The sequence below is a fragment of the Setaria italica genome, chromosome VIII (genome assembly GCF_000263155.2).
Source record: "Setaria italica strain Yugu1 chromosome VIII, Setaria_italica_v2.0, whole genome shotgun sequence".
Taxonomy (NCBI): Eukaryota; Viridiplantae; Streptophyta; class Magnoliopsida; order Poales; family Poaceae; genus Setaria; species Setaria italica.
The window spans coordinates 22,625,681-22,649,948 of record NC_028457.1 but is presented as its reverse complement, the minus strand read 5'-3'; the positions used below and the strand labels follow the sequence as shown (position 1 = coordinate 22,649,948).

The 24,268-nt window shown below is 44.6% G+C and overlaps 4 protein-coding genes and 1 pseudogene across 4 annotated transcripts; 4 read left to right on the top strand and 1 right to left on the bottom strand.

Annotated features, from left to right (window-relative positions):
* Nucleotides 1-1,891: 1,891 nt before the first annotated feature.
* On the top strand, nt 1,892-2,272 carry LOC105914957. The gene has a single exon (XM_012848192.1). It carries the CDS (start codon nt 1,892-1,894, stop codon nt 2,270-2,272), a length of 381 nt encoding a protein of 126 aa, XP_012703646.1.
* Nucleotides 2,273-5,810: 3,538 nt separating this feature from the next.
* On the top strand, nt 5,811-6,729 carry LOC101764028 (protein ALP1-like). The gene is made up of 3 exons (XM_004980426.1): nt 5,811-5,882; nt 5,964-6,189; nt 6,281-6,729. Exons 1-3 carry the CDS (start codon nt 5,811-5,813, stop codon nt 6,727-6,729), a joined length of 747 nt encoding a protein of 248 aa, XP_004980483.1.
* Nucleotides 6,730-7,227: 498 nt separating this feature from the next.
* On the top strand, nt 7,228-8,268 carry LOC101763629 (annotated as a pseudogene).
* A 2,438-nt stretch (nt 8,269-10,706) lies between these two features.
* On the top strand, nt 10,707-11,342 carry LOC101763221 (putative cyclin-dependent kinase F-2). Its single transcript, XM_014805636.1, has one exon. The coding sequence runs from the start codon at nt 10,707-10,709 to the stop codon at nt 11,340-11,342; it is 636 nt and encodes a 211-aa protein (XP_014661122.1).
* Nucleotides 11,343-11,807: 465 nt separating this feature from the next.
* On the bottom strand, nt 11,808-23,004 carry LOC101773615 (protein transport protein Sec24-like At4g32640). Its single transcript, XM_014805693.2, is given in 24 exon segments — nt 11,808-12,369; nt 12,490-12,610; nt 12,766-12,945; nt 13,036-13,181; nt 13,263-13,427; nt 13,601-13,739; nt 14,660-14,737; nt 15,123-15,191; nt 15,279-15,398; nt 16,156-16,239; nt 16,323-16,394; nt 16,538-16,614; nt 17,081-17,135; nt 17,301-17,393; nt 17,520-17,597; nt 18,151-18,231; nt 18,878-18,997; nt 19,283-19,410; nt 19,698-19,809; nt 20,767-20,865; nt 20,946-21,020; nt 21,130-21,360; nt 21,927-22,658; nt 22,660-23,004. Coding segments are annotated over 24 exon segments (3,369 nt in total). The 5' UTR covers nt 22,867-23,004; the 3' UTR covers nt 11,808-12,262.
* Nucleotides 23,005-24,268: the final 1,264 nt, after the last annotated feature.

The window sequence follows — 24,268 nt, the reverse complement described above, 5'->3', positions numbered from 1 at the left end:
TACTCCTGGTCCACTGCTACCCAGCACTCCCAGAGCAGATCTAGCCAACACTGAGGCAACCACCGCACGGGAGGTCAACTGGAGCCCATCCGAGAAGAAGAGGTGGAGCGAAACGCCAACCCACCCGCCAACGACGACCATCAACACAGGAGAGGTGACGGAAAGGACCGCAACAGGAGAGGCGATGGTGAGGACCATGGCAGACAAGGTCGCCAACGTGATCTTTGCAAAGAACTGCGCGACCTACGTGATCATCGCGACCTCAACAATTGTCACCAGAAGCGGGAAGAGGCCAAGCTCCGCCACCATGCCGAGTACAATCGTGACTATGGTGCTTCTAGACTCAACCACGATGCGGAACGAGAGGACCGCTAGCGCTAAGAAGATGAGATGCGTTGCTGCGCCGACTATGACCACATGTACGGCGCCCCTAAAGACGCCTACGCACCACCTAGGCGTGACAACGGTAGATGCCCCAGGGCTCCACCCGTTGTATACAACCTTGAGGATGACGCTGACATGGCGATCGATGGTTTTTCCACCTTCACTCCCAACCTCAGGGCTGTTGAGTGGTTGGCCCCCTTTAAGCCAGCCATCAACGAAAAATACGATGGTCGCTCCGACCCCACAATTTTGCTCAAGATGTACAGCACCACGGTGAAAGCCGCCCATGGCACCTACGATCAGATGGATGCCTACTTCCCGATGGAGATGGGTATCATCCCGCTTCTGTGGCTGGCAAACCTCCCACAGAACAGCATCGACAGCTAGGGTCAGCTCGCTAGAGCTTTCACTGAGAACTACCAGCTACTTACAACCAACCTGGTAAAATGGAGAACCTTGGCCAAGTCCACCAGCGGAAGAATGAATCTCTTCGAGAGTATGCCAACTGCTTGTTCGAGAACCGCAATAGGCTGGTTGGCATCGAGGACCACGACATCATCATGGACTTATGCTCTGGTCTCATGAACCACAATATGTTCTACAAACTGTATGAAGCTGCCCCCAAGACGGTCGGGCAGATGATGAAGGTTGTCAACACCTAGGCCGACATTGAGCAAGTGGTGCAAGTGCAATTCCAAGGCGGCAAGAATCACCAGAACGATGACCACGACCAGCCAACCCATGATGAGCACCAAGCATGACCAGAGTATTCCTGCCTTCGGAAAAGGGCCCCCGAGGTCCTCAGTGCTGAAGGCGACCCCGCTAGGCAACCACCTTCCTCCAGGAAGACTTTGACAGCACCCTCAATGCTCTGTGCCCCTTCCATAAGGACGCACATCATAATCTTTGGGACTGCACAGTCCTTAAGAAAGAGCTTGGCACCCGGTGGAGTACAAGTGACCCCGCCGCAACGACTACCGTAGGGAAGATAGCAGGCACGATAACTGCCATCGTGACGACCGCGATAATCGCGGCGACCATCATCGTGATGATCGCTACCACGACGACCGCGACTGCCGCCGTGACGACCACGACGACCACCGCTGCGATGACCGCGACAATCGTCGACACGATGATCAGCACAGGGAGGAGCGCCATGATCAGCCAAACCCAGACGCCCACTGGTCCGACGCTGACCAGAACGGGGAGTTCCAGCGGCCAAACTGTGAGGTCAACATCATCGTGGGCGGTCCCAAGGCTTTCTGCAGCAACCGCAAGCAGAAGCTGCACCAGCAAGAGGTCCACTTTGTCTCCATATGGCCAGTCCAGTATCTGCATTGTTCCGAGTAGCCCATAACCTTCTCCAGGGAAGATCATTGGGTACACATCCTAAATCCCAGGTCCTACCCGTTGGTGGTCTGCTGACTATAGATCAGGCCCTACTCCCCAAGATGTTGATTGACGGCGGTAGCAGGCTCAACATCATCTTCGTCGAGACCTTAAGCGCATGGACTTTAACTTCACACGGCTCCAACCCTATGAAGAGCCCTTCTATGCCATCGTGCCCGGCAAATGCTCCTATCCTATTGGCCAAGTTGTTTTGTCGGTCACCTTTGGCATGCCCAACAACTACCGCACAGAGCACCTCACCTTTGACATGGCCAACTTCAAGACTTCATACCACACCATCTTTGGTAGGCCCATGCTGACGAGGTTTATGGCGATCCTGCACGACACCTACCTCATCATCAAGATGTTGGCTCCAAATGATGTCCTCTCCGTCTACGGCGATGTCAAGACTTCGTACAGGTGCGACACGGAGGCAGTACAGCTCACTAAAGCCCTTGACTACTCAGCCAAGGCCACCGCCATTCTCATTAAGGCCTAGAAGGTGGATAAGGACAAACTCACGATCCCAGATATGGAGCCGACACCCACAGTGCTGCAGCCCAACCCCAAGGTCTGGAAGACCCAAAAAAGACGACCCTCAAAGGGTCCGACCTCTCCACCAAATAGGAACTTGCACTATTTCGAGTTCATATCTCCTAGATTCATAATCCAAATTATGCTTTCCATATGTTCAAATCGAAGCCCTTGATGGTGGCTACAACTTTGTTAGTCAAACTTTCTTAATTAGAGGTCATTTAGGTCTTCGAATCTGCACCGAAAGATCAGGCTATTTTGGGCTACGCAAATATCTCTAGGGTTGAATTGATCTCATGGATAACTTTCCAAAACATCAATTTCTTCATGCTTAAGTCTCCTTAGCCCGAGATTCATTGAAAATTGAGCTCGATTCCTTTGGGCTTACGCTTCTAGGTGGGCTTTGTGCAAATCATCCAATTTACCTTGTATTTCCTGTCATTTTGCAATATGATCCAAAATACAAGACATGCAATAATAGGGTTATTTCAAGTGCCAAGTGACGGGTTAGTATAAGAATATGTATGAAAACACCACAAAGTATGTCAATAACGAGCGTCAACAATCGCCCCATGCTTAAACCTTACTCGTCCTTGAGTAAGTCCAGGATACTTGCTTAATCAGGAAATTAGCATTGCCCTTTGATGTCATCCCTGCACTCAGTTATACATAACAAGAAATATTACTCTCTCAAGTATTTAGCATTTAAAGTTCAAGTTGTGACCGGCTATTTTTTATCATGGAAGATAGACTAGCAATAAAGAACATGCCACAATAAAATAAATACAATGCTCTTGAACTTAAGTGAACTTCAGGCATTTACCTTGTTCCATCATGAAGAGTTTTTCAAAAAAATGCAACTATGGAGGTAATTAACAGATTATTTGCTCAGTACAATTTTGGTTTTAGAGGTAATTAACAGATTACCTTCAGACCTTTACCCTTACAATGCTCTCTCAAGGATACTTCACTGGTGCTTCATGTATTAACAGATTATTTGCTCAGTACAATTTTGGTTTTAGAGGTGAATCATAAAAAAAAATTCTCACCAAATGTGAAGCAACTATGGAGCACCAGGTACGGAAACAAAATAAAGCAAGTCCAACAAAATAAGCGCGAAAATTATCCAATGCAGTGTCTCCCGGTGTATCCTTCACTATGGAGTAATATTTATATTACTTGTAAATTTTAGGTGGTCATTGGAATTTGGAATCACTAGTTTGCAGCGAATGCTTTCAAGTTTTGCAACCGAGACGCACGTATTACGTACTTCCTCACTTCTCGTCTGGGTTTGGGCTTGCTGAGGGCTCAACCTGGGCTAGCTCGGCCGTGTAGCAGCATATTCGAGCTGGACCTAGCAGAAGTTGTACTCCGGCCAAGCTCGAAGAAAATCAAGTAGACCTGAGACGGTGACGATAGATTTCCAATAATTATGATATTTCTGTTTTCTTAGTTGGGTTCGATAAAATAAGATTATAGTTTAGAACTACCGGTGTTTTGTATTCACCCTAATCCACGACCGCTCGCGCACACTTTTATGTTCACTTTCTATGCAAAGTCACCATGATGTGGGTGCCATCAGACAAGCAATGTGCAAAGTGGAATGAGAAGGCAGTCGATCTGAAACTGTCGTGGGCCTTGCCCTTCCCCCTTGTAGGGCTGGACGAGTACACTAATCCTCCCATCTTCACAAAGCTAACCAGATGCATTCACTCAAACATAACTCAACAAAAGCTCCTGCACACAGCAACAACGAATTGTTGTGCCGACTGCAGAGCAAGATTGCCAAAAGACGAGTCACCAAGGGCGCGTTTGCTTCCCCGTATATGGCTCGGCCTGGCCCTCGGGATACAACGTCGAAGTGATTGGATGCCTGTATTCGTACCTGAGCCTGGCCCTCGGCATGCAAGACAGCCCCCCGAGCCTGGCTGCCGGGAAACGAAAATGGATTCCGTTTCTTGGCGGCCTGGCTCGTGCGGGACGCGAGCGCGCCCTCGGTGCCCAGAAAAATGGCTCCTCAGATGCAGGCGGGAGATGCGGGGGCGCGCGCGGGAAGCTAGGGTTACCGCCGCCCCTTTCGCGCCTTCCATCCGCGCTATATCTTCACCGCCGCCGCCCCTCTCCCCATTCTCTCCCTCGCACTCGCCCTCTGCCTCTCCGCTGTGAGCTCTCCCGCTTCCTCGTGTCCTCCTCTTCCTGCTCGTCCAGATCTGAGTGGTGGTAGCAGGTGATGCATCTTCTCTTACTTGTGCTCCAGATCCACAGTGTTTGAGGCTCGATTCAATCGGTGGTTGACCTTTCGCTTCTCCCTCTCTTCATTTTCCGCAGGTTTGAGGTTCGATTCGTCGGGGTTTCATGGCAAAGAGAGCAGGTAACCTGTAATCCGTCGCAGATCTGGTGTTGCTCCCTTTCTCCATCGGTTTTTTTGGGGTCCTAATATTTTGAACATTTGTAGGGTCGGATCTATGCTGGTGATTTCGTTGGAGGTAAAAAGGCAAGTTTTTTCTTTTAGGGTTTCGGTCTGTTGTTGTTTCTCCCGATTGGATCTTGCATGTTTTGATAGTAATCCCTCTCCCTCATGTGCAGATCTGCCTTTATCTTGCCTTACTCGTTGAACTCTTGAAAGCCCTCCGACTGTTTCTAGCGGTAACGATTTTTTCCAGTGAGCCTTTGTCATTAGCCGATGATGGTTGCTTACTTACTCTGGAAACTGAGCACATGTTCTTAGCCGATGATGAATGCTTATTTACTTTCAACAGTGACCACATGTTCTTAGCCGATGATGAATGCTTATTTTCTTTCAACAGTGAGCACATGTTCTTAGCCGATGATGAATGCTTATTTACTTTCAACAGTGAGCACATGTTCTTGGCCGATGATATTACGTTATAAAAATGAAAACTAAGCACATGTCCTTATCCAATGATGCATTCTTATTACACTGATTTACCTATATGTGAGCACTTGTGCATTAGGCGATGATGCAGTTTTTTTTCCTGACCCACTTGTTGAATGCTCAAAATGATTTGTTGTTTTGCTGAGACATGCTTTGCATTGTGTAATAGATGAACCCTGTCGACCAGAGACGCATGCTTGTGATAAAAGCTGCTGCTTTTGTATCTGTCATCTATGCATACTTCATGAGTAGGCTCAGGGTGGCCTATAATTCACAGACTCGGATTACATATGCCCCAATGAGTGCTATGGATGAGGAACGCCAAGCCAACCTAAACAAAATTTTTAATTGTAATGACATAGAATGTGTGAACATGTTGCGTATGCGTAGAGCTCCCTTTTTCAACCTGTGTAACCTGCTTAGGGATAGAAGCTTGCTAAGGGACACAATAAACAGTACTGTGGAGGAACAAGTAGCAATGTTTCTCCATGTTGTGGGACACAACCAGAGATTTAGAGTAATCCACCAAACATTCAGGAGATCCATGGAAACAGTAAGTAGGTATTTTAGAGAGGTCTTGTATGCTATTGGTGAGCTGAGGGGAGAGATGATAAGGCCACCATCAACTGAGACAGCACTTAAAATCAGAACAAGCCCAAGGTGGTATCCTTATTTTAAGGTAATTAAATGAATGTAAGGTTTACCTGTACCTAACTACAGTCCTGACCAAACTTTAATCACAAGTCTTGCTATAATGTAGGACTGTATTGGTGCAATAGATGGTACTCATGTTCATGCTAGAGTTCCAGCAAAGATATCTGCAGCATTCAGGGGTAGGAAGCACTATCCTACTCAAAATGTGCTTGCTGCAGTTGACTTTGATCTGAGGTTCACTTATGTGCTAGCTGGATGGGAGGGATCTGCACATGATGCACTCATTCTAGCTGATGCTCTAGAGAGGGATGATGGGTTAAGGGTTCCTCCAGGTACTTGTAACAGAAACTTTTAGACAAACCACAAATTGGGATTTCACATAACCACTACAACTGATTCTTGGCTACCTAATTAATTGTTTAGGTAAATTCTACCTAGTGGACGCTGGCTATGCATGTCGTCCTGGATTTATGCCCCCTTACCGAGCCACTAGATACCACTTGAAAGAATATGGTGGAAGAAATTATCCTACCAATAAGAAAGAGTTGTTCAACTTGAGGCATTCAAGCCTAAGGGTCACAGTTGAGAGGGCATTTGGGGCTTTAAAGAATCGATTCCGTATTCTAGACAACAAGCCCTACCACCCATTCAAGACACAAGTCAAATTAGTTTTTGCATGTTGTATTCTTCATAATTGGATAATTGGCCATGGTCAGGATGAGGTTATTCCTGATGAAGCAACATGGAAACCTAATTGTAGTAGTACTGCACCTGCTGATGGTTCTCAGACAGATGACAATTTAGATTGGGGTACAAGAAGGAATGAAATTGCAAATGATATGTGGAACAATAGGGGCACCTCTCATGTGTAGAGCTTGCTGTTTGTGTGCAATGATCAACTGTTGTTCTGTTAGCTGAGCCAATGCACTTGTGCAATGATGATGTAATAATATGTTGTATGAACAACTAGACTGAGGCTATGGACATGTGCAATGATCATTTCATCCTCTATTTCTTTTAACTTGACTGAGGCTAAGTACATGTGCAATGATTATTTATTCCGCTGTTGTTCTGTTACCTTCACTGAGGCTAAGTACATGTGCAATGATTATTTATTCCACTATTTCTTTTACCTTCCCTGAGGCTAAGTACATGTGCAATGATTATTTGTTCCACTGTTTCTTTTACCTTCCCTGAGGTTAAATACATGTGCAATGATGTTGAACATGCATCAGTTACATTCTATTTTTCCTGATCATATGTCAATGAGTTTGTGCAATGATGTTAAGCATCCATCAATTACATTCTATTTTTCCTGATCATATGGCAATGGGTTTGTGCAATGATGTTAAGCATGCATTTCATTAGGGATGGCTGAGGAGGTTGGGGTGATTGATCTGGCAGTGGCTGATGAGGTTGTCCAGGTTGCTGGGGCTGGTGCAGAGCAGCGCCCTAGGGGTGCTATGCGCTGGACTAGTGCCATGTCTTCCTTTGTCCTGCGCCGTATGTGCTAGCTGATTGAGAGTGGTGTTAGAACAGACAAGGGCTTCAAGGAGGTCCACCTGAACCAAGTTGCCAAGTACCTGCAGGAGTTTAGTGGCAATGAAGTGTCTGGTACTCAAGTGTATAACCACTTGAGGAAGTGGAGACAGAGATGGATGAGGGTGTCCAAGCTTAGGGAACTAAGTGGTGCCCTTTGGATTGAGGAGAATTGCATGATCAGCCTTGATGAGGAGCACTATAAGGGACACATCAAGGTGTGTGGGATGCCTAGATCTTCGTTACCTTGTTCTTATCCTGATCCTTTAGTTTTATTTCTAACATTTCTAACTAATCATACACACTACAATTAGGCACACCCTAAGGATGCTGAATTTCTGAACAAACACATTGAGAACTACAAGGAGATGATGATCATTTTTGGCAATGGGTTGGCCACTGGCAAGTATGCTATGGGTTCTAATGAGGCTCTAGGTAGCCCATCTGACTTTATAGATATCTCAATCAAGACTGAACCATATGATGAGGACAAGGCAGCCAAGTGCATTGATGATGTTGCTAAGGTCTTTGGAGAAGCACCCAAGGATACAATAGAGGTCATTAGTGGTTCTGGTCCTAGCAAGAAGAGGAAGAGGTCTGTCCTCACTGAGGAGGACCATCTGGTGATGAGCAGTATGACTGAGGCAGTGAGGGATGTTGCTTCTGCTATCCGTGAGACCAAGGTTGAGGTGTTGAACCCTGATCTGTACAGTGCAGTGATGTACATGCCAGGGTTCAGTGAGGAGGCTCTGATCTGTGTTTTCTCCCATCTGGTTGACAACAAGGCCCAGGGTGATGCCTTTGTCAACATGGCTGAGAACCACCGCGTCCTTTGGCTAAGGACATGGCTTGCCAAGAATTCCTACATGTAGATCCCTCTACATGCTTCCTGACTGATCTATCTTTTGCGTAGTGACTTCTTTTGTGCAGGATACACTGACTGGAGCTTCAAACACTTTGCTCCATTTCTTTTGGTTTGACACAGCACCCTTAGGTTGTGGCTGGTAAGTATGGTTAGGTTGTGGTCTTAGAGAGGCAGAGACTGTAGTTGGTCTGTGATGTATTTGATCAGTCAGTTACATTGCCTATGATGTCATGGACACTTGGTCATGGTTGCAGTTATTCATATGGCATTTATTTCATGTGTCTGTCATCCATTACCTTCTGTGCATGATCTGAGCACAACTCATTGCCTTTATGAGGTCCTTATTCAGTTATGTATGAACTGAGCACAACTCATTGCCTATTATGATGTCCTTATTCTTCTGTGCATGATCTGAGCACAACTCATTGCCTATTATGATGTCCTTATTCATTGGAGCATGATCTGAGCACAACTCATTGCCTTTATGAGGTCCTTATTCAGTTATGTATGAACTGAGCACAACTCATTGCCTATTATGATGTCCTTATTCTTCTGTGCATGATCTGAGCACAGCTCATTGCCTTCATGATATCCTTTTTCATTTGTGCTTCATCTCAGTACAACTCCATTGGCTGTTATGTTTTCCTTTTCTCAATTTGTGTATGATCTGAGCACAACTCATTGCCTTTATGATATCCTTTTTCAGTTGTGCATGATCTGAGCACAGCTCATTGCCTTCATGATATCCTTTTTCATTTGTGCTTCATCTCAGTACAACTCCATTGGCTGTTATGTTTTCCTTTTTCAGTTGTGCATGATCTGAGCACAACTCCATTGCCTGTTATGATGTCCTTATTTATTTCTGCATGATCTGAGCACACAACTCATTTGTTTGCATTGTTCATTGATTAATTTTGTTACAACTCACATTGTATTGCTGCATTGTAACTAATCTAGGACTTCAATTATGACTTGGTATGTTGTGTTCTATGGCTGCAAAACTGGCGTCTTCTCCACCTGGAGGGATTGCCATCAACAAGTCAATGGCTTCAAGGGAGCCTGTTTCAAAGGGTACAACACTGAAGAACAAGCTTGGGCTGCCTATCACAACCAACATGTAGATCAAGCCCCTCCTCAGTTCAAGGCCGACAAAGAACTGAACAAAACAAGCACACCAACCATAGATATCATTATCATTGTTCAGTTCATTATTATCCTAGTTTTATTGTACAAGCTTGTATGATCCTTTGTTGTAATATTGAGTTATGGTATGACCTCCATTGGTATGAACGAGTTGTATGAGTACCTAGCCTAAAAATTGACTTGTGGTAACCTCACCAATTTCAACAATCTGGTATTCAAACTCTGGTACATGCAGCCAACCAAACAACTGCTTTCTCTTCTCTATTCGCCAGTTCTTAGCTCATACATGCAACCAAACATGTGCTCTGCTCAGCCTGTCTACCTTCGTCTTGGTAACCAAACAATGATCACCTGCATGCAATCAGCCTGGCCAGCTTAGCCTGCATACCAGATGCGAGCTAGGCTAGCGATGGAAACGAACCAAACGCGCCCCAAGTGGAGACGCCCGGGTAAGCAGGTTTCTTCGCAGTGCTCAGGCATGACACGCCAGCGTGCGGGCGGCGGGGATAGCACAGTGTGCGGGCGGCGGGAGGCTCGGACAGCGGGGGCGGAGGCCGAGAGCATCACGGTGTTCCGCAGCGTGAGGACGCGGCGGACCAGACCATGACCGGTCCGAGTCGGAAACGATCCGATTCTTTCTATTCTTTTTGTATGACCGGTCCGAGTCGGAAATAATCCGACCGAATCGCTTCCGACTCTGAAACCCGGGCCCACATGTATATAAGCGTTAAGCGATAAAGGCGATCCCACACTCCCTCCCTCCGACTCGCCTCCGACTCCTCTTGCTCTCCCCCGCGTCCGCCGCTGCGATCCACCAGACGACTGCCTCCGCACAATACAGCGCCGCCGCCGACTTCCATCCATCTCCGCACCAAACAGCGCCATCCGCGAGTTCCACCTCATCCATGGCGGCGGCCGTGAAGCGCCTTCCCTCCCTCACGGAGGGCAAGCTCCTCGCCTCACGCCAGCGCCGTCGTCTTTTCGGGGACTCCGCCCACTCCCGGCCGTGCCCAAAGCAGCGAACGCACCATGCGCCACCGCACTAGGCAGACTAGATTCGTACAAGCGCCTGAGGAAGATCGGCGAGGGGGCGTTCGGCGCCGTCTCGAAGGCGCGCCACCGCCGCACCGGCGAGGTGGTCGCCATCAAGTCCGTCCACGAGAAAGGCCGCGGCGGCGAGGCAGCGGCGCTGCTGCGGGAGGCCGTGCTGCTCGCGGCGTGCGCCGCCAACCCCGCCGTGGTAGCGCTCCGGGAGGTGGCCCGCGGCGCGGCGGATCGGGGCCGGAGGACCTCCACCTCGTCATGGAATACGTTGGCCGGAGCCTCTACGACGTCATCAGCGAGCGCTGCCGCCTCAACCTCCCGTTCAGCGAGTCGGAGACGCGACGCGCCATGGCGCAGCTGCTGGCCGGCGTGGGGACGATGCACGCCCACGGCATCGTGCACCGCGACCTCAAGCCCGGGAACGTGCTCGTCGGAGAGCGCGACGGCCGGCTCAAGATCTGCGATCTCGGCCTTGCCAGGTCCGTCGCCGCACCGCCGCCGCTGGACGCGGAGCTCGAAGGCACGCCCGGATACATGGCGCCGGAGGTGCTCCTCTGCGAGAAGGGCTGTGGAGAGCCCGTCGACGTTTGGGCGCTGGGGTGCGTTATGGCCGAGCTCGTCGCCGGGCAGTCGCTCTTCCCAGAAGACGACTTGTGCAAGCAGCTGGTGAATATCATCTACCTCCTAGGGATCCCCGACGATGTGTCGTTGATGCCGCTAGGCATCACGGCGGCGGCGATGAGCAAGCTGCGGGACAAGGTGCCTGAGGAGCGGCTGTCGCCGGCGGGCTTCGACGTCCTTCGCGGACTGTTGCAGTACCACCCCAAGGACAGGCTCACCGCCGCGGCGGCGCTGCAGATGCAATGGTTCAGTGACGATGCTACAGCGATGTGAAGATGGACGTCGGCGTGTCGGGACTGTAGTGTTAGTTGCTACTTGCTAATGTATTCTAGATCGTTTGCCCTGTATCAGCCAGTTTATATTTGATGACGATGCAGTGAGGTACTGTTTAGGTGTAGAATTGTAATGATCTTTAGATTGTGGTACTAACTCTATTTTAACTGAATCTGAAATTCATATTTGTATGCACAGCATTCCCATTTAGTTTCCAAAGACTTGCTGATGAATCCTATTGAAAGTTTGTTAATTCAATTTCGTAAACCTTACGAATTCATCTGTAATTTACTTATTGCATGTGTTATGCAATTGGCACATGCAACCACTCCGCCTGCGGCAAGAGACCCCTCCTATTCCATGTCCTTGTGAAACTGGATCCTCAGATAACCTTGTGAAACCAGGACAGCCATGACGCATTATTCCAATAAGATCGCACTGATGAAACTGCATCCAGCAAAGGTGTATAATTCGAGTCAACAGTTCACAGATCACACCAACTTATATTCGACAATGTCAACTGTTCGAACAAAAACTCCGAAAGTTATACATCTGATTCATACTATAGCTAGATACAGTTTTATCACTTAACTTCTATAACCTTCCTTTAAACATGGTACATCCCCTGTGCACAAGAGATAAATAGGGAGGATGCACAATGCTAACGAAAACACAAAAACAGAGCCTTCGCACTCCACACCTCTCATCTCTGTATACAACATGTACCACCCACTCCAAAAACGGTGCTGCAAACACCACAGGCCTCAATGCCTGCAATTCTATTTTCCGAGCTAACTTGATGCTCCACCCAGTGATCTGGAATCGCCGCTTCTTTGCTGTATCCTTGTGCGGAAATATATCTCCTTTTGGTACCTACAATGCCACCTACTTGCCAAAATGTTACAAGGGGACCAGGCCTCTCACGTCATTTTGCTTTGGATTTGCCTGTGCACATGCACAAGGAACTCAACGTAGGAAAAGACGGCAGGTGCCTTGTCCTCTATTAAAAATGATCGGAAGAAATCGCCTGCAGGGACCAAACGTTCATTTAATCAAACACAACACCTAGTGGGTTTTTTCTTCTTTTTGTATCAAAACCCCAGGGGTTAAAAAAAACAAAGTTCACTGAGTGGTTCAGAAGACTAACCAGATGGCTCGCCCCTTCTGCATAGTCTTAGCCTCAAGTACGAGCATCTCTGGCGTCTTATTTCATTTACAACTTCGTTAACCTTCCTCGAGAGTTCGTTGTCAAATTGCTCCAATACCAACTGCAAGCAATTCATTTGTCAGGTAATTAGTGATGCAGTAATGTTGCATACCCTAAATTTCTGGGGAGATCAGCAGTCCATATTGTTATACGCTAGGCACACAGTGCTATGACAAACCAAAAGGCTTCAAGAGGAGAAACCGCAGATAGACTTGCCTGGACTGGTAATGCAGCCAAAGAAGAGACGCCGAATATTTGTTCCAAGGTGGCTGGATTTACCATATTTCCTACATAAATTAGACCATCTTCTCCGTTTTCCAATAAATAGACCCCATCCTCTTGTACATTTTCACTATTGAGCATAAGGGGACTGGGTATAAGAGAATCATCATCAGCCTGAAAGAATAAGTCCGAAATTTAGATAATTTTTCCCTCAAGGAAGATAAAAAAAACTGCCATTGCTGTAATAAGCAATGCAACTAGTACCCTTGATGTGAGATCATGGATCGGAATCAATCTAGGGAACACCAGTGGAACAGCTAGTACTACAGAAATTGAGGAGACAAGAGACATCCAATAGGAACGTTCATCCAAACGTCCATCGGTTCTCAAGCCTACACTTTTGACCAATGCTGAAAAAGAAAGTGAAAATGTTAGTGGAACCAATGGACGTGGAAGAAACAATGTAAAACACTCAATGGGCATAATCATACCTAAAGTATACAAAGGCAGCAGTTTTAGAGCCTCTGGGAGAATCAACTGCCCCGATGAAGTTACAGACGCACAGTGTTTGCGGTAAGATTGCAGAATATTTATGCATGTATTTGTTGCTTCATCCCGAATACGGGGTAGTGGAGATGTCGGGATGCCATTAGCAGCTGTATGGTGCAAGAATGTCAGTATCGTCCATAATATGCCATGGGTGACGAGTTTGAACAAAATGGTATCATTCAAGGTACTTTTGCTTAAGACATTTTATCAATAAGCTGAATAATTATAAAGCCAGAAAAGGTGAACAAAGTTATATTAAAAGGATCTTCACTGTTTTTACCTTGCTTAAGGAAGCAAGCAAATTGTGTCTCCAAATCAGCATACCGGAAAAGGTTGCTAAGCAAACTTGTGCATGAAAGTGAGAGGTTTATGACTCGGATCCTTCTTTGCCCATATACAGTAGTATAGAGAAGTGCACACTGAAAAGTGCCAGGAATAGAATGTCAAAGCCATAAATATTAAGTAAACACCATTATAGCAACTAATCCAACACAAAGTCAACATCCATGCAAGATGAATCAACTATAGCAGATACAAACTAGACATGACAAGTGTACTAGTCTTGAAGATACTAAAGTCCTCAAATTGAGACATCATGATATTAAAATGCTTAAGATTAAACCTAGATAATAGCACAGTTTCAAATACTACAAGCAACCAGTACAACTAAATCATCAACGGATGGAAATAAAGCACTACTGCAACAGTTATGACAAGGTATTTTGATAATTTATAATATGATTGCACTCAGCTACAATAACTTTCTTAAGAAAAGGTCTGGATTTTACTCTCTTTTTTGCGATTAATAGATATTTCAAAAGAATTTTCAAAACTTAAAATCATTATGCATCAAAAAAGCAAATGCTTCTTACACACTAGTTTGTATATAGTAGTTACTCTATTTTGGGTAAGTAGATGGTTTTCATGGGTCAATTACATATCTTGAGAAGATACCAGCACAGCTAAGTTCTGGTCCTAGTATTTCTGGGCCAGTGCTCCTTGTGGTTCTCATAACTAAGTTAGAAAGTAGCTTGGAGCCTTGGACAAATGCATGCAAGTGACAAATAAGTACAAGTAACCAGTTTACCAAACCCTAGCAAAAAAGGAGACTAAGTGCTAATACTTGTGGAATACATGCTGCTAATTCAGTATAGCAACTATTTTCCAGCTCAACGTGAAACCTAAGCATTTCTCATGGCATTCTCAACTACATAATGACTTCAGCACCTGGGGACTAGAAATGCAGGGAAAAAGCATCCTGAGAAAAACTTGTTCTAAAAAAAATAGGCACATAACCATGGAAAAGTAATCAGGAAAATCCATTCCATCTCATTATTACCTGGAAGCCACATTCCGCGTTTTCTTGTAACTTGTCATCATGCTTAAATGTGACCATCACAGTTTTGTCAGAATCAATCTGCACCCACATAAAATCTTTTTTTAGGATAGAGAATTCAAGGAAATATAAAAAATGACATAGGGACAACTAAAGGAACAAAAACTTCGAGAATGCATGAATAATGGAATAAAGTATGTAATAATAGTTAGGAACATGATTTACATGTGTCATTATCTAAACGCAATGCCAATGCAATTTAAGTCTTCCTTCGATTCTAAAATAGTGATGTGCTTTTAGAAGGTTGGTGTAGGTAATTTCAGTAGCAATACCATCATATATATATTTCTAATGTTTATCAAAGCAAATTAATGTCAACATTAAACTATAGAGGCAAAGCTTCGTATCACAGTTGATGCAGATAATATTAAACCACATTTAGTGTACACCAGTATTAAGTACTGACCGCTGGAAGATCAATGTCAGTAGGAACACGCTTGCAGAAATTGCCAAAATAGTCCTGAACTTGGAGACCCTGGTGTAAAGTTGTAAGGAAATAGTCACATTCAGACTCTTTTAACATATAAAGTGCTGAGGAAAGATGATCTGAGATTAAACCCACCTGACTGCACCTGACACGCATAACAGCCTCAAAACCCTGGGGTCTACTGATATTCCATCTAAGATCGTTGAAGAGTTTGGCTGGATCTGAAAGAGCAGAAAATGGATAGTAGTAGTAGACCTGCAAAGAAAAATTAAATATTGTAAAAAAATTGTCAGAAATAATCATAACCTAATGAAAAATGAAAATATAGAAGTAAAGATGCATTTCACAGTAGGGGCCTCCCCTAGACCCATACAGCATATCCCTAAAAAAACAAAATGTAGGGCCCTGAGATATTAGAATGTCACTATTTTTTGAATGGATCAAGACATCCAAAAAGACTGAGAACATATCATGCGCACATCTACCTCAAAGAAATTCAGGAACATGGAAATCGTAGAAATGAGTTAATGACCACTTTTCATGAGTATTTTGTTACCTTTGTATTTTTCTCTCCTAGGTATAACAATATTCATTCCACAAAATCTGTCACTGGAAACTATATGGTTACCTAGTCAAATATGCACCAATGGTTTTCCCTTGAATATTTAGAGAACATTTTGCTAGTTCTCTAAGTGCATTTCAGTTATAAGCTAATATCCAGGCAAGACATGCCTCCCTGTACATGGCAAGGTTGCTATGCCTAGTGGACAAGTGCTCATCACATCAGAAAACAGAACCCCAACTATCATCAGTGATTTACAGTTTACAAACCATGAAACCAACATAATCAGTCAATGATCCAATGTAGATAGCAAACTTCGATCAAGACTATATATCCAATTATAAAGTCATAAATATGTTTACACTTTCTAGAGAACGATATACTATTGTTCTAGATAAAAAAAATGCATGCCTCTTGTGTGGTTTGCAAGTAAATAGGGAGAATGCCTACCCGGCCACCTGTAGTCTGGGGCACAACAGATATAGAAGCAATATCAACATAGGATTGTGTGGTGAGGAATACATCCACAGAGACCTGAAAAGAGGTGAAAAATAATGTCACTGCAACAAGCCTCAAAACCAAGAAAACAAAAAACTCAAGCGCTTAACATATCATGCCTGATATTCAGCAAATTCTAACGCCATTGTCTTGAGAGTATTATCAACAGGCTGCAACAGTTTATGGGCTTCCTGAGAATCATACAAGATTATTAGAGTGTTAACTGAGCATTCCCAATAAAATGAACATGTGCTGTTAATGAAACAAATATATGGAAGTAGATCTTATTTGTATTTTTAGTGAAGGTAAAAAAGGTATATGAAACAATGAATACCTTATCACCAGTTGTAACATTTGCTCTACCTTCAGCTTCCCTAGCAGATAAAGAACCAACCCCAAGCGATGGAAGTACTGCCAACAATGCAAATTGATAACAGATGAGGATCTTAAGTTTGAGAAATAAAAAAAAAAGTGAAATATCCCACAGAAGGTATATGGGGTAAATTAGCAGCAATTGAAACCTTAACAGGCAAAAAAAGGACTTGAATCTACTTGCACGACTTGAAGTAAAAATGTCATTTGACTTATGAAGTCTAAACAACTTATGTGGCCAGTGTACAGCACTAGAGCCATTCATGTAGCACTGCCATCCCAATCTGGTACTAATGACAGGTAGAACTTCCTGAACTAGAATATACCACTTGTTACAAAGGAACAGACAGATCAAATTCAAACATAGTGAAAGTATCACTCACTGATTAAGCCAAGCATGCATCTAGAAAACCAAGTGCCGAAGCAAACCAATGAAACACTTAGCAGTAGTTGGCAAAAACATAGTTCTTGAAATTAGCTTATCTCTGATAGTTAACAAGCATACCTGATTGGAAAACAAGAAGTTTTCCACCGGTAGATTTAATCGCCAGGAAGCCAGCCTGAAGAAAATAGAACAAGAACAAAGTTACCCAATCAACCATGACAGTAAAAATCTGAAACAAGAATTTTTACTTTGCATAAAGATGATGAATTTGATCTGCTGCTCAGCAAGACCTAATGCCAAGTGGAAATAGAACTAGCACCCATAAAACGTAAACCAGTACCTTCATAGCTGCTCCAAAAGCAGAATCAGCAACCCTATTATTTTCAAACATGTTCGGGATGCTTTCCAACAACTGCTCCAGATTCTCCCGGCACTGAAACCACAAAGGAAAGGTTGGATCATAAAAAAATGTTTTCAGGAACAAAAGGTTTCTCTAAAAATCCTTATCAGAAAATGAAATAAAAGGCACTGCCAAATTTCAGCTGCTACAAATACAAACCTCGGAAACTGGGAGAATAAGATCTGTCTGAAGAGGTGTATATACATCTTGAACATCAGGAACGATGAGCATCAAAGGCTGCAAGGGAAAGAAGTTACTTAGACGATTCACATATGTAAGATTTATGCAGAAACAAAGTGTACTAAAAAAGAAAAGAGATGGCATAAAAGACAATGAAAATGATATTTCTACACACACATATATATATGATCCATTAACAGCCAAAAAAAAGGCATACAATAATTCTAAACTAAAATATAATCAAATGGAGAAACAGAGTTACCAATTAATTCAAGAGTTTCACTCCCAAAAGTGAAAAAGGAAAACTGAGACAATTAACATCCCCACTATTTCAGGGTCAGAATCGATACGTTTTTGCATAAAAAGAAGGGTCAGAATGTGATTGCTTTGCTCTGCTGCCGTGCGCAGCATAATCTAATTTGTTAAGGGAATAACTTTCCATTGAGAATTGATGTTATGGATCCAAAATGGCTGCTTCTACAGGAAAAACCATGGCAATGCAAAACCAAAACCCAAGTTCTGATGCTGAGGGCAAGTTTAAAGAAAATGCAAGTTGCAATACAATGTCTAATGTGCATTCAGAGCACTTCTGTTAAGATAATGTGAATACCTGCTGCTGAGCACGTTTAAGACTGTAGAAATGAATCGCAGAATCAAATGTGGCAATTCCAACCATTGTCCGAGGACCTTCCTACATTACACAGAAAAACAGTCAGCGTCGCAAATCAAGTTTCATTTCATAAATTATTTTAAGAAAATTAATCGATCAAGTCTGCCATTATGTGTGGTCAAATGTATTTGGTCTTTGAACAATAATGTTTACCCCATATGGATACATTGATATGAACTCTTGGGAATGGGATTGTTGGCTGTGAAGGCTCTATCATCTGTACGCGATGCTTTTACTTAAGTCAAGCCAAACCATCAAAGAGATGTTCACTCCATATTCTTGATCAGTCATTGTGTCATTATGTAGGTGCCAAAAATCAACTAGATACTCTGTTCCTAGAGTAACAGTAGATAAAACAAAGAGAATTGAACCCGAAGTAGCACAATACACCTATAGCCTATCTATCAATACTAAAAACTGATACTAGAACAAATACTCAGAATTAAAGCATTTCATGTACTATGACTCATAAAAACTACAATTTTCACCCGGGCATTATATAAGTTATATTTATACATGAAAGCATACAAGACCCTATAGGGAGAGTTACAATTGTAGATAGTGCTGCAGTTCAAATTGTCACTATGGTAGTCATGATTAAAAAAGACATACAGTGGTTTATATGAGTTCCTGAATTCTACAACAGAGTCCAGTACACATAACTTACCGGCAGATCTGAAATAGCCTGGGCAATAGCACTGCAAGCTGCAGCAGTTGCACCAGTTTGTATAGCATTCATGGAGACGTCAATAAGGAAGAAGTATACGGCAGGCATTGGATCACGAACCTGAAAAATTATTATGATGGGTTTTCATTGAATAGTATATGCAAAAGGCAAAGCAAGCAAGAAACTAAATATACAACAGAGGACAGTGGATTGCTGTATAAAACTCATTTTTAATAGCCTACTAGTCCAAGTTCCATAATTTGCTGGTTTCATAACCAAATAGTGGAGTGAAGAAATATAAATAAGATTGCATCACATAGAAGATACGAGTTTCACACAGACTATTTAATGCAAACACTATGACGCAGATGTTACAAGGTCTTCATGGATTAGATAAGCACAAACCAGAAATTCCTTTGTAGCAACAAATTCAACTGTTCCTCTACATAACTCAGGCCTCTCATCAGCATCACGTCGCCTACCATCAGGCCCTAAGTTGCACATGTAGTCCCTAGGAGTATCATTTCTGAATCCTACAGAGTTTTGGATCATTATACGTTAAAGTTAGTATATGTAACATGCTCAATAAAATTAAAAGAAATACTCGCTGACAACAAGGATAACACTGATGCTGTAAGAACTTCATGAGCATATCATACAGGCAAGTTCACATTGTGTCAAATGTTTGTGTCATTTAAAAGCAGAGGCAGGTAGCAAAATATTAACCAGCAGCAATAAGTAGCGGCTGCCATATTATTAAGCTTTGACACATAGTATGAATTATAAATAAGACTGAAACCAATGCAGCTTAAGCCCTCACCACATAAATTACAGATGAAATGCCTCCCTTGATCAACAAATTTCATGAAAGGATTTATGTACGCTTTGCAACGAGAACACCGAATGGGTCCCATCTCTCCGAAGTCCACAAGCTAAAATATGAGGCAATGAGTTAAGCTTCAAACAAGGTAAACAGATAATTCTGCTAAGTAGAATTGTGAGTAAATTACATTAGAGTTTACATTCATGGAACTGCTGGAGTTGTTGCTACTACTTCATTACAGCTCCTCAAAATAAAATTGAATTGCCAAGTAACCTTAGAAAGAAACCAGCAACTAGAAGTTCAATCCATAAAAAACAAGCAACTAGTCGGCAGATTACCAACACAAGTGATTGCAATCAACACTTCTATACACCACTATGAAGATTAATTGAACATTGTGACCAAGAAAACAAACGGGTATGTTTTAGGAGTTGGACTATTTATGATCTAATGTATTAACCTACTATAGCATTCAAATTTAAAGCAAGGGCTTGGATATTGAGATCAACACCAAAGTTGACCAATTGCAGTAATAATCCCAACTTTTCTTGATCTTTGTGACAAGCCGCAAAAACCTAAGCTAATAAGGAGATAGGTGCATATAGTGCCAAAATGAGTGATGTTTGATGATTGATTACTCAGTCGACTCATAAGAAGATAGGTTCAGCCATATAACCTTCAAGATTGATTGTTGGCGTTGGCATCACCTAAGATAGGTTCAGCACTACTCTCTTGCAAGTGATCTATGCCAGTTAAGGCTACTTATGGTTGCAACTTACAACAAAATATAGCAAAAAAGTTTTTGTTGATGTTAGGTACCACCATAAATTCTTGCAGATGGAATTTGTATACTACATCAATTAAAGTAATACAAGTTCCAGTTTAGTGCCATTATCATCGCAACGCACTTATGCAGATATCATTGATATGATAGTGCTTCAAAGTAATAAAAAAACAAAAGTTGAGTTTATTACGGTGCCTATCAAACTGATCATCTATTTACAAAGTTCTCTGAGCGTGTGCAGTGTTTCCCTTGGTGCAAGAACAAAGAAGTGAAAACAAATACCTGAATAGGTTCCTCAGAAGGGTGAGGAAGGGCAAAAGGTTGAACCATCAGAGCTAAAGGCATGGCCGATGTTGTCAAGAGATCACCAGTACAAGGTATCTGATAGAAATAAATTAGCATTAGATCAACAAAGAAACAAAGACACCAGAGAATTACAAGTAATTATTCAATTAAGCTACCTGATTCACAGTGCATCGCATTAAACGAGGGCTACAGTTCCCAGTGTCCTTCACAATAAACTCACTAGATGCAGCCTGTGATCAATAAGTTACTCTTATATAAGAGGCAGGAACAGTTTTAGCCTGCAACAAAATCTTAATGAAAATATAACACCATTTACACGATTATAGCTCTAAGACATACCGGGGGAACGGTTGCTTGGCCACCTTGACGGGTCTCATAAATGATGACTGATGCTTCAGGTATTGGCCTTGGGATTTGAGTAGGATCAATTTTGGATGGGGTTGAGACCTGGGTTCCAGCATGTGGAGAATACGGCATAGTCGGGGTGCCAGGGGGTCCTAGTGTGTTTGGCTGCATGCCAGGGATGCCTGGCATTCCCATAGGTGGCTGCATAGCACCAGACCCAGCTCCCTACAAATAATTTTATAGAGCACGTCAGAAGTACAGCTTCTACGGTTCCAAGAATCATAATCATAAGAGTTTTAAGATTCAGTTCTTCACTTCCCATGTGCTATGAAACCACACCCTTCAATTAACTTTTCACACACTATGAAACCATAAACTTGTCAATAAATTAAGTTTCAATTTTTTGTCAACTCAGTATTTGATCATATACTCAAAAGAGTATTACTTCTAAACTATTAATCACACCACCCATGTATTCCAAATAAAATCCACATACCACTTAAGTTAACAAATTATAAACCATTGGAATATAATTTAATAGGAAATATAATATCTATCACACATGGTTACAGGTTCAATCAATCAACACAAGGTTCAAATAACCCAATTGAAAATTGTTGACAACTAGCAGATAAACACTCAAAAAAATGTCCTTCTGTATGTAACATTATAAACACCATAAAAAGAGTAAACCATCACCACTTGCAAACATCAGCACCCCCTCCCTCCCAAATAAAAATCTAATCTTTCACAGGAGGATTTCAACATGCTCAAGGGAATGCTTTTATCACCTGAGTTTGCCATGACGGAGGCCCAAACGCCGGAGCATTTGCCCTGGGTGGTCCCATGAATGGCAGCTGCTGTGCCACAGGCGCTGATTGTGCAGCAAAGGGCGGCTGCGCACCTGGCTGTGGACCCCCAAACTGCGTCTGGCCGCCAAACGGCGTTGGAGGCTGCTGCGGAGCCCCGAAGCTAGGTGGCATTGCCTGCGACGAAGCTGCCGCCGTCGGCCCAGGCTGGCCGGGGAATGTCGGCCGCGGCGCGCCAAACATTGGTGGTGCCGGCTGCGACGCCATGGCGGGAGGCCCACCGAACGGCAGAGGCTGTGAACCCGCGCTAGGGGGGCCACCGAACGGCGGCGCCTGGGACGCCGCAACGGAAGGGCCACCGAACGGCCGCGACGTTACGGCGGGAGGGCCTCCAAGCGGCGGAGACGCCTGCGACACCGCGGCAGGAGGGCCCCCGAACGGCGGAGGCACCTGCGACGCCGCGGAAGGTGGACCTCCGAACGGTGGAGGCGCCCGGGACGCCACCCCAGGGGGCCCGCCGAACGGCGGGGGCTGCTGTGACGCGGCACCCGGAGGCCCGCCGAACGGAGGCGGCTGCTGCGACACTGCCCCCGGCGGCCCGCCGAAGGGCGGCGCGGCGGACGGCGCCGCCGTTGCCATCGGCGCCCGCACGAACGCCGGCGCGGGAGGGCTGCCGGGGAAGGCGGGCCGGGCCGCAGCCGGAGGCGGAGGTCTGCCCCGGGCGCGCGGCGAAGGGCGGGGGCGCCTGCTGCGGCGTGAGCCCGTGCGGCGGCGCGCCGGGCGGCGGGGCCGCCGCTCCGCGGGAGATCTGGAGGTTGGCGAACGCCCCCGGGAGCGCCCCCGCGCCCGGCGGGCCCTGCGCGGCAGGGTTTTGCGCCGCGAACGGCGGCGGCTGCTGAAGCCGCTGCTCCGGCGACGCCATGGATCGCGTAGGGGATCGGGATCTGCCGATCTGGGCGCGGCCGGCTCGGTTTTGGGAGGAAAGGCAAGGGCGTCCTCTCGTGCTCTGCTCTGCTTCCTTTCCTTCCTGTCTGTCAGAGCATGGATGATGGATCGATCGAAGCAAAGCGTTTCGTGCGCGGCCTGGTCCCGTTTCATGCTCGTGCCGTGCAGGTGGCCTACCACCGGGCGCGCCACGGTCTCGGCCGATGGGCCCACATGTCATTGAGGTAGATGCCCTGGTCGCGGTGAGTTGCGTTGGTGGCGTGTGGGTCCTGTTGAGTCAATCGGGCCCGCGTGGCGGTGGGAGATGAGAGATCGGTGGGTGAGATGGCGGTAGGCTATTGGGCGAGTTGCGTGGAGGGCCGTGGGGCCTCCGACGTGGACCGCGGCCACGTAGGACTCCGCTGACGCGGCGACGAAATGACGCCGCTGTGTGTATGATAGTGGTGAGCTGGTAAACAGGCCATAAACCTTTTGTCGTATTTTCCAAAGAAAAAAACTTTTGTCGTGGGATGGTACGAGGTGGCTAGGCAATAGGCACGTGATGACTACTTCTCTAGTGCGGGATGCTACATCAAAGAGTGCCACAACACGCTAAAGTTTAATGACTCTCGGTAGAGATAAAAGTGCATGCAACACTGCACTCTAAGGTAACAGATTCTTATAAAGATGTTAATGTCTACTCTCAATAGAGATATCATGGTGCTATATCTAAAGTGCACATCGCACCAAGTCTAAGGGTAATAGATTACTATAAAGATATTAGCGTCTACTCTCAGTGGTACAATAGAGATATCATGGTATTATAGCTATATAAGAGTGCACACTACACTAGAGCCTAAGGGTAATAAATTCCTATAAAGATAGTACTGCCTACCCTCAATACTATGATAGAAGCATCATGGTGCTATATCTAAGAGCGCACACCACGCTAGAGCTTAAGGGTAATAAATTCCTATAAAGATATTGTTTTCTTGCAGTACTCTGTAGAGGTATCATGGTGCTATATCTAAGAGTTCATGCCACGCGCTAAAGCCTAAGGATAATAAATTCCTTTAAATATATTATTGTCTACTCTCAATAATGCAATAGAGGTATCATGGTGTTATATCTTAGAGTGCACACCACGCTAAAGTCTAAGGGTAATAAATTTTGTGTAGATATTATTGTCTATCCATTACTCCAATAGAGGTATCAAGGTGCTAAATCGAAGAGTGCACGCCATGCTAAAGACAAAAGGTAATAAATTTCCATGAAGATATTATTGTCTACCCATTCTACCATTTTTACATGAATTTTGACGAATTATGTATATTACCTTGAAATTAATATCATTTGAATGTGTTTTCAAATATAAATGCAATGATATCGAACATTTTAAT